General features: G+C 36.3%; 1 protein-coding gene across 1 annotated transcript in view; it reads left to right on the top strand.

The window, feature by feature from the left end:
- Positions 1 to 3,664, top strand: part of LOC105057946 (peptidyl-prolyl cis-trans isomerase CYP65) — a 12,689-nt gene extending 9,025 nt beyond the window's left edge. Inside the window, exons 10-17 of the mRNA XM_073249077.1 lie at positions 4 to 15; positions 104 to 179; positions 274 to 647; positions 755 to 1,011; positions 1,093 to 1,381; positions 2,609 to 2,716; positions 2,806 to 3,302; positions 3,385 to 3,664. Coding sequence (XP_073105178.1) covers positions 4 to 15; positions 104 to 179; positions 274 to 647; positions 755 to 1,011; positions 1,093 to 1,381; positions 2,609 to 2,716; positions 2,806 to 3,009 — 1,320 coding nt within the window. The 3' untranslated portion in view covers positions 3,010 to 3,302; positions 3,385 to 3,664. The remainder of the gene's footprint in view (positions 1 to 3; positions 16 to 103; positions 180 to 273; positions 648 to 754; positions 1,012 to 1,092; positions 1,382 to 2,608; positions 2,717 to 2,805; positions 3,303 to 3,384) is intronic.
- Positions 3,665 to 10,614: the final 6,950 nt, after the last annotated feature.

Genomic DNA, 10,614 nt, shown 5'->3' with positions numbered 1-10,614 from the left:
TTGATAACAATTCAGGTAATTGGTTAGAAAGCATTTGTTCTCTTCTTCCACCGTGCTTATAACTGGATCAACTGTTAACAGTTTTCTGCTTGTGCTCTTGCAGAATCCAAATGCACTCGATAGCAAGCTACTGTTGGAATTTGATCATGTTAAAAACAGTCTTAAACTTGATGATGAAGGTGTGGATCTAAATTTACATTGTTCCTGTGACTTCTGATCTTTGTTTTCATGAAACTGAGATAGATTTTTCCTTTTATATCTTTCTTTTGTCAGACTTGAGGAGGATGAAAGAAGATCCATTGTATAATATAAATGTATCTGGTGATATCAAGCAAATGCTGCAGGAGCTTGGGACTGAGAAGGGAAAGCTAGCTGCACTTCATGGTGGAGGTGGGAGCAAAGCACAAAATGAAAGAGCTGCTGCACTTGGTGCTATTTTAGCTGCAAGATCTCGTGTCAAAGAGGACTCCAAGTCCAGCGCAAATGGAGAGTCTAAATCCACTCAAGGATTCAGTATTGTAGATGCAGCATCTGCTGCAGTTCATGGAAGAAGTGCAGCAGCAGCCAAAGCAGCATCTGGTGATAAGACTGCAGCTCGGATTGCTCTTCACATGGCAGGTGAAAGAGCACCTGTAAATGCAAAACTTGTACGTCTGCTTCTCCATTCTTTCTTTCTAAGGCTACTTTAATGGAACCTCTGTTGCATTCTTGCTTTAATTCTCTCAAAAAAATTAGAGTTGTTGGAAAATTTCAGGTAAAAAGCCGTTTTACTACAGGAGCTGCTTCACGTTCTTTCACATCTACTGCTTATGATCCCGTGACAAAAAATGAATTCGAATATGTCAAAGTTGAAAAGAATCCAAAAAAGAAAGGATATGTTCAATTGCATACGACCCATGGAGACTTGAATCTGGAATTGCATTGTGATTTAACTCCACGGACCTGTGAAAACTTTATCACACTCTGTGAAAATGGTTATTATAATGGTGTTGCTTTCCATCGAAATATTAGGTATGCTTGATGAGTCACAATTTTGTTTTCCACTTTCTTCAATTGTATGCACAAAGAAGACTAATGGTTCACGTTCTGTAGGAACTTCATGATTCAAGGTGGGGATCCCACTGGCACAGGGAAAGGAGGGCAGTCCATTTGGGGTAAACCATTCAAGGATGAGCTGAATTCAAAACTGCTGCATTCAGGAAGGGGTGTTGTCAGCATGGCAAATAGTGGTCCCCATACCAATGGTTCCCAGTTTTTTATTCTTTACAAGTCTGCAAATCATCTGAACTTTAAACATACAGTATTTGGTATGGTTGTTGGTGGTTTGACCTCTCTTGCATCCATGGAGAAGGTTCCTGTTGACGATGATGACCGACCCTTGGTGAGTAATCTTCAACTTTCTAGTTTGTTTTGCTTTTCTTTATATATATTTTCCTTGAAGATTCATTAAAGTTGCTTTTCTTTATATATATTTTCCTTGAAGATCTATAATTTGTTTTTCTGTTATCTATTATTTGAAGTTACTCTTTCCATTATTTATGCATCTGTCAGGGATGCAACATACTCAACCCATTCTCAAACATTGCATATGCATCTTTTTCTCTTTAGAATTGAGGTGTCTGAATTTGTTCAATATTTGTGAATTTCACTGCCAGATGTCACACAAGTGAGTAATAGAGTATCAATTTTCAACTTCAATATTATATTCTTTATCTATGGATATTTACTTCCTACATATCGGCTGTATCATCTTTCACATTTGACTTAGTTCCGATGTCAGTAACAAATGCTTGTGGTTTGCACCAAATTGAGAGTTAGTGTCGATGTGCCATTCAAGAATGTTTTTTTCTGTGTTCATGTAACATGTATAACATAGAAGGTATTTTGGAAGTTTTGGATGACGATGAAAATCTCTCTGAAGAAAATTGATGTTCGTACATGGCAATTTTGCTGTGAGTTACCACTGACTTATAGGTGCATGTAATTGTTAAAAGAAGGACATTGTGCAAATTAATAAGACAGTGGTTTTACAGAAATTTTCGTGCTTCTTAGAAGCTTCTAGCTGCAATAGGATGCTAGTAGTTGCACATTCAGTTGAATTTAAAGATGTATCATCATTTCTGTGATAAACTTCATGCTATCTATTGGGTCAACTTTTGAGTTGTTGTCCACCGACTTTGGGTTGAATTCTCCATTAACATGAGTGACCTTTCAAGATGATTTATCACATGTTCTATGTAGGTCTTCTTATTTCTTCCCATGTTTTTTGACCTTTATTTCCAAATCTACACCTGAATCTGATGTTTTTATATGCAGATGAAAATAGATTCTTATGATATAATTGCTTTTAGTTTTGTGTGTTATAGAATTGACATTGTAACATTCTCCATCTATCATAACACGAGAAAAGAAATCCTTTCTGAACACAGCCAGCCTTCCTGCAACCCATCAAGCAATCTGTGGATAAGAAATAGGATTGTAGTTTTTGCATTTTGTCTTTCTATCTTGAGCCCTGTGGAACTATGTTGAATTTTACTTTCTCGAGGCTCGGCCCATTGTGGTACTTTCCGATATCCTGCTCAGTTAATGGTACCTTGTTCTGATCCAGGAGGAGATAAAGATAACAAGTGTCACAGTTTTCGTGAATCCTTACACAGAAACAGATGAAGAGGAACAGCAGGCAGAAGAGGAGAAGAAAGCTACTGATGATGATAGGGTAATTTCCATATCTCATGTCGTTTTGAGACTAATGTTATTTCCTGCTAGAGGTTTATGATTTGGCTGGTTGAATTGTAAACTTTTCAGGATAAGGTGGGTGCGTGGTTTAGCAACCCGGGCACTGGAGTTACCGGTTCTGTTGGTGTGGGTGGTGGAGTGGGCAAGTACCTGAAAACAAGGCCTAGTGGAACTGACAGCACAGCTGGAAATGGCGTGGGAACAGATGACTCAAGCAAGAAGAGGAAAGTAGAGGTCAAAAGTGTAGAATATAAAAATTTTTCTGGCTGGTAAAAAGATTTCATGTACTATGAGCATGAAAATAGCGGATGTTAGCTGATGATGATTCTACTGCTACAAGTGTAACCTTCTAAAATGAACTTAATCATTGAAAACAAGGATTGAAATGTTGTAGAAAGATGCATCAGTAATCGGCTTTCTGATAGTCTTGGCAAAGATGCTTCCTCACGAGGCTGTGGCAGTGGCAGTGGCAACGGATTTCTGCTGCAGGTGATCTGAACCATCTCACAGGAGGGGTATGGTGCATGAGGTCGCTCGTCCTTGTGTTGTTTCTATCACTGGAAAAGGTACTACTATTTGCTTTTTCTTTGTCGTTAAAGAGAGTGCAATGAAGGATGACCTGAACTGCTCATTTTCTTGACATGCCAGATTGGATAAGCCAGTAATGAGATGACTGCGTAATTTGGGGTAGATTGAGAGTGGCATTCATGGAATTGGGTTCATAGCCCATGTAGTCCTTCAGCATCTTCATGGTGATCTTAATGCTGTATCACTTTTTTTTTTTTTTTTGATTTCCAACATTCAGTGGGATTCATGAAATTGTGTTCATAGCCTATAATACTTCAGCATCTTCATGGTGATCTTAATGTTGTATTACTCTTTTTATTTCTAACATTCAGTGGGAAAACTAATTATTACTGGCCCTGTATATTATTGGCTGATCCCTTCTATTTACCTTCTCAACTTACAGCAAGAAATTAACTTTTTGGAACGTGCTCTCGAAATCTTTCCTTGGAGAAAAGCATTGATATTGAGATCTTTCTATAGCCCATATAAATATGTATGCTTATTTATGTTCAAAATATGAAGCAGGAGCAGGAGCAGGGGCGATGCGATACTTAATAATGGGTAAGTGACCAGATTGTTCATTTGTAGACTATAGCAGCAACTTGACTGATAGGTATGATTTTGGAATTCTAAACAAAGATGCGGTTGAGCTCATTTTTGTTTTGTGGGAGTTTTTTGCAAGCATTAAGATGCATGTTGGTCTTTAACCATATGGTGGTATCTGCTTCGGAAACCTTTCTTTTATCTCATTTACTACCTTTGTAGCCGGTTATGATGCCCTGGAAAATCTGAGAGAGCTAAGAACTTTGGGTGTCCGAAGTTTACCTGCTTGTAGGTCTTTATCGTAACCAATGTGTATATCATGGTAACTTAAAAGTCATTGCATGGTGCTTTCCACTTACTATTGTTGGCTTTCCATCATCCAAAGAAATCCTTGACATGGTTGTCTCAATGGAGTCATTGATCTCGTCATGCAACAGCAAATCCCTTCTTTTTATTGTGTCACAACTCTCTTTCGGACGGTGATAAGCTTTTTCTTATCCATGTGCAGCCTATAGAATTCACTCGTAAGGTTAGAAGCTCACCTCATGCTTCATTTCGATGTTGTCACCTACTTAAAGACTGTTTCACAGATGCTGGTTAAAGATTCACGTGTTAGAGTCTATTTTTCTCAGATTCTAGCATCCTCTTTATGAAACATCCTCCGTGTGTTTGAGAGTTGCTGAGTAGAGGAAGGGAAGAAGACCTCCAAGTATTTGATTCTTTGCTCTTGGATAGGGAAATTTATCTTAATAAAGGTCTGAGGTTCGAGATGGATATTGACCAGGCCAAAGAAATGGATCACTGGTCAATATTAAGGGAACAGGTTGGACCACATATGCAGAATTGCAAACTGTAAATTGTTCAGTTTTTAAAGTTTGGACACCTTTTCTCTTGATCAGCTTTTTGTCCATTAAAATGCTAAGTAGATAGGAAAAGGAAACCAGGGATATTAACTCTTTTGATATTAGATATCAATATGGTAGCTTATTAAGATGACGTAGATGTTTTAGCTAGTAAATCTCTTGATTTGATGGATCGGATCTGAAGGGATAAGAAATCAAGTTGATTGTGTCTAATTTTGCCGGTTTTGATCCAGCCGCACTAAAACGGGCATGACTCTCTTATCCAGAGCCAGAATCATCTATAAGATCTCAATTCGGAAAGCTCTTTTCATGTTCTACAGGTCTAATTGCTTCACAATCACAGTCCAATTTTGGAGCTAGATTCATTTGTTTGATAGGTCAACGAGAGTCCCAAGGATCTCAGATAAATTAGAAGTTTTAATTTTTTTTTATTATATTTTGGATCACTTAGGCACTAAGTTAAGATTTTTCTTTTATAAATATGGATTTCTTGGCCAATGTTGCAGCAAGTTTATTTTCTTTGATATTGAATCAAAATTTTAGAAAAAAATTTCTTCTTATTTTTTTTTATTCTCTTTGTTTTTTGCATCTTCCTTCTCTTTGTTTCATCAGAACGTGGTCTTGGCTGTATCATAAGACAAGCCATTTTACTAACCATTTCATGAATCAGAAATGCAATTTGCTTTCGCTTACATTAGTTGGATGTAGCTAAGTAGATGCCTATATGGACCACAATTGCATTGGTGTTGATGGTAGCATAAACTTAGAAATTTAAGGACCATTTTTCCAGAATCTAATAAAATCTAACAAGTGCTTTTTGATGTTCAGGAAAAACCTCACGAGCTGATTCACGAACTCTCGATCGAATTACATGTCTCTTAACTTCTTCAAATTGTAAAATCTATGTATGCATCTCTAGTTGAAGCCAAATGAAAGAACTTTTACAGACTGTAAAATGAACTGTACATTTGATCCAGGTGGGCATCTAAGCAAGGTTCAAACCAAACCGAACAAATCACTAGGACATTTAATTATAGTTCGCATTCTTATTTGCAATTCAAAGGCTCTTTAACAAAATTTTAAATTTATTATTTTAATTAAGTTTTAAATTCTTTATGTGTAACAATTTTATGATGGTGGACCTTGTATTAGTTTAACAATTACAATATTTCATACTTTCAATCTCATTTGTTTATTTTAATGAAACAAAAATATATTTTTTTTTGGATACAAAAAAGGAGTGAGGGGGGGCGACCAGCATAGCTACTAGATATGTGATCTGAAAAGTCAATTGTTGGCTGGCATATTGTAATTTTTCAGGACATAAGTTTGAATTTTATTTATTGAAATTAAAATTATGGGTAATTATTTTCATTCTAGAGTAATGTGTTCTAAAATCATCCAAGGAGTTAATGGTCAATGACATATATTCTCAAGAGTTAAGAATTTAAAATGTGTCATTATAGATTAATTCCTAAACTGCTCCCAGTCGATGATTTTCATGGAGATGGTGATAGATCCGACTAGACTGGTGCATAGATCGCTTCTTTTTGGATAGATGGATTTTGAGTTTACAATGTGGTGACATTGAAACGAAAGTGCAGGTGGTTGTTTGAGAATAATGGTACTGAGCATGATCAAGAATGAGAAGTCATATGGATGCCTATTCACTCGTTAGTGACTTCTTGATGCTGTAGTTGTGTGAGTGATTCTTTGACTTGCAGTGCCATGGCTGCTCATAGTAGAGTTGCTGTAGTTTGACTGCATTATAATTCAATCTCCTAGCCATATGGAGTCTTGAGGTGTATGTTGGTTGTAGTAGATTTGCTGTAGGAGTAGAAGTGTATTTATAGGGGATCTATTGGCCTTAGTAGTTGAGAAGTTATCCTATGCGATCTAAGAAGCTGAGTCCATAAATTTGTGGCCACAGTAGCATGATTATGGAAAGAAGTTTTCATGGAATTCATGATTGGACTCGAGCTAATTAAGTCTGGCATATGATGGATGCTTAGGATTTGACGAGATTTCATGACCTGCATCCTGTCGAGACTCTCGGTAGAAGAATTTAATCACACATTAACTACACCTAGGGGTTCATCCTTCTGTTCTGTTGGATTGCCACTACATGTTACTAAACATCATTGGTAGATTGTGAAAACTCATTACGGTCATTTTCGGATCAACGATCCTTAATGGGGTGAGTTAGAATTGTTCCAACCCATTGAAAGGAGTTTCGATGATACTGTGATGGAAATCACGATATGTCTCACTATCAGACAGAATAGAATAGGGATCACATACAATAGGAGCTCATCCTGATTAATAGATTGGATCATGATCAAATTATCAATTAGATTGATGATTTGGATTAATTTATAAGAGTTACAAATTTGTAAACTACTAATTGTTAGCATAAAGGACGTAACTGTAAGTGTTGTAATATAATTGGATCTGATTAAATTATGAATCAAATTTTAATTAATTTAAATTTGATTTAATTTAATTAGACTTAACTTAATTTTAGGCTTATTGGGTTTAATTATCCAAGTAGGACTTGGATTATAATCTTGATTAGATCAGGATGGATAGCCTTTTCAAATTGGATTTGAATTGGACTCGAATTGCATTCGATTTGAACCCAAATTAGATCCAATTGAAGAAGACCACCAGAGCCTAGGATCACTAGGCTTCTCTCTCTTATTTGGCCGATCAAGAGAGAGGGGCGATAATCTTCATGCTCCCTTTCTTTCTTGTGCACGCGAAGAGATGTGGAGGTGCCTCCTCTTTCCTTTTAGATAAGGACCTATCCTAACTTGAATTCAAATTTAATTTAGAGTTTGCTAGGACCTGCCTTATCTGATTGGAGATATGTGGGAGAATTTTTGTGCGACAAAAATTAGGAAGGGAAAGGAGGACGTGCGTCTTGTGTGCATGAAAGGAAAAGGGACACCAATAATTGGCGCCCCTTATCTCTTGGTCTTCCTTTCTCATTTTGGTCCATCTTTTCTATTTGAATTTGATTCAAACTAAAAAAAAGATTAAATCTTATTTGGAAGGCATTGAGGGCTGATATTTGTGCGACAAATATTAAAGAAAAAAAGATTGGCGTGCGAGAGGAAGGATGTTCCAATGAAAAAATCTGCCTTGCTGCCCCTTGTTCTTTCCATCACCCTCCTCCCTTCTTTCCTCCATCTCCACACCCTTTCCTCTAGACAGGATCTGAGAGAGAGAATTAGAGAGAGAGTAAGAAAAGAAAAAGTGGTTTTCTTCTCTTTCTGGTGGTCCAGTTCAGATCCTTTCAGTTCAGCACAAACAGTTCATGCTACTGCCCTATTCTTCAAGATTTAGAAGAAGATGATCTAGATCCAAGCAAAAGGAGCAAGGCCTACAAAGTACTAGCACTCTGATGGCTTCGGCACTCTAATTAGATTATCTTCGTATCGATATCAATAGAGGCCGGACGCTTGCACAGCTACGACAGAAACCCCGAGCATCCGTAGGATCTGATCTGAGTAAGATGTAGGAAAAGCGGTTAAGGTAACTGTTCTTCTTTCCTCTTTATTTCTGTTTTCAGATCTGAATATTTTAGTGCATGCCTAAACTAGATCTTTAGGTGATATTAGGATTAGATCCTTTGCATGCTGTAAATTAAAATGATTTTAATTTATGCTTCTGCTGCACTATTACATGAGATGTAAAAATTTTTGCATGCGAATCACCTAGCCTTCCTTCAAGTGGTATCAGAGCCACGTCGTTTTCAACATGCATGGAATTCACTATTTTAGATCTGAAAAATCAGATTATAAAATTAGATTAGATCTAATTAATAATACATGAGATGTATTGGATCTTGTTATTGCATGAGATGCATAGATCTGAAAAATTATGATTGCAACCTGTTTTTATGTGAAACATGAGATGTTTAGATCTGAAATACATATGATGTATAGTGTATGATCTTGATTAAATCATTTTTATGTTAGATATTTTAATTAATGACTGTAGATTAGATCTATTATGTTTGCCATAGTCTTTAGGGTTAATCTAGAATCATCCTGATATAAGATTGTTCTGGTATAACTTATGTTATGTTGTATGGTTTTCCTAGGATGAGACTAGATTGACCATTAATCAAAATTAAAATCATCTAATACATAAAATAATTTAATCATATATAAATCAGATTGGTAATCGGGTTGAATTTTATTAATCTGTAGCGGTTCAGCTAGCTGAGTTGACTCAATTTTTGTTCGAGTCGACTCAAGATCCTAGTGAGTTGGCTCAGTTTCTAGGTGAGTCAACTCAGTTGTGCAAGCTATGGCTATAGGTTTCTGTTTGTCACTGTGATGAGTTGACTCGAGTTCAGGGTGAGTCGACTCATTATTATAGAAAAAAATTTTTGTATGAGATATAAAATATAAAATTGTTTAGATCTGAAATTGTTTCGATTTCTAAACTAAACTCATGATCATAATGCACTTAATTGAGAATTAAGATATAAATTTAAAGATCTAAAATTCATTGCATAATACATGGGATTTTGGGTATGGGTTGAATAAATTAGGTCTAGTGATTAACTACAATTAGATTCTTTAATTAGATCAGATTAGAACTTTTATCGATTTGAGCAGTTAATCAAACATGATTATTAGTTGATCAAGATTAGATCAAAGGAGCTCAAAATCAATTTTAGTTATAGTTGATCACATCAATTCATATTTTGATGTGAATTGATTGACTCAAGATCAAATTTGACTCAGTGGATCGAGTTCGATTAACTAGGCTGATCTAATCGATTCTAATTGATCAATTGATGTTTAAGATAAGTTTAATATTTTTGACCGGTGGTTTTTAATTAAAAGCATGCTTATCGGATCAATTCGTTGGTGTCTAAGGCAAGCATCGACAGACCCTTCCATCGATCTCACTTATCTGGCCAACTTGATCGATCATATCTTGAATAAGGTTGCTTGATCATTCGAGTTCACCCATACTGACTAGGTTGGATCAGATATGAGATGTGCTGATCTAAACTAGGTTAGATCAGACATGAGATGTGCTGACCTGAACTAGGTTAGATCAGATATAAGATGTGCTGATCTAAACTAGGTTAGTTAGATATGAGATGTGCTGATCTGAATCAGATCAGTCATTTACATGAGATGTTTGTGACTATACAGAAGAGACCTAAATTAAACCTTCTCAACAAATATTAAGTTTTACGATTTTCCACCATTGTAGTTGTGCAGGCCTTTTTCAAAGTTGATTGTTTTCGGCTGATCATAGTGGTTCAGCTGCACCAAGAAGACGCAACCATGCTATTGACATGAGATACTGTGGGGTAGAGATAGGGTTGGGCTCAATATTTCGGATATGGTGAGGATCCCAATGATGGCTTCATTTCGCATGAACAGTGGGTTTGACTTAACTAAAGAGTGGGCCAATATTCCAGACATGATGAGGCTCCATGAATTAGAGATCGAAATTGGCTGCAACATGTTTGGAAAAATATTGGACAAGAGTTGTCTACTTATTGGTATAGCGTAGTCCAATATTTTGGGTACGATGAGGTGTGCACATATCGATGGGATCGCAGCACCACTGAGAACCTTAACTCGCGTACGAGTTTCTGCTTTTCAATCCGAGGAGTGTTGGGATCCGATCAAATAGTAAAAGTCTAATTTGTTTCTTAAAGTCCTTAAAACAAACTATTAAATCTAGTACAAATATCTAAGTAGAATCCTCTTTTCTCTTTAGCTGAACTCAGCTTCAAACCCCATAGCTCGAACAGAGTCCAAATGGACTGAAAATCTCTCAAATAGCAATAGTTGCTAAATTATTATATTTGATCAAATAATGAGATTGGATTCTGATCAAGTTAAATCAGATTTAATTTGATTAGATT

The sequence above is a fragment of the Elaeis guineensis genome, chromosome 15, assembly GCF_000442705.2.
Source record: "Elaeis guineensis isolate ETL-2024a chromosome 15, EG11, whole genome shotgun sequence".
In the NCBI taxonomy this organism is placed as follows: Eukaryota; Viridiplantae; Streptophyta; class Magnoliopsida; order Arecales; family Arecaceae; genus Elaeis; species Elaeis guineensis.
The sequence above is the reverse complement of the archived record's forward strand: the minus strand, read 5'-3'. Positions and strand labels throughout refer to the sequence as shown.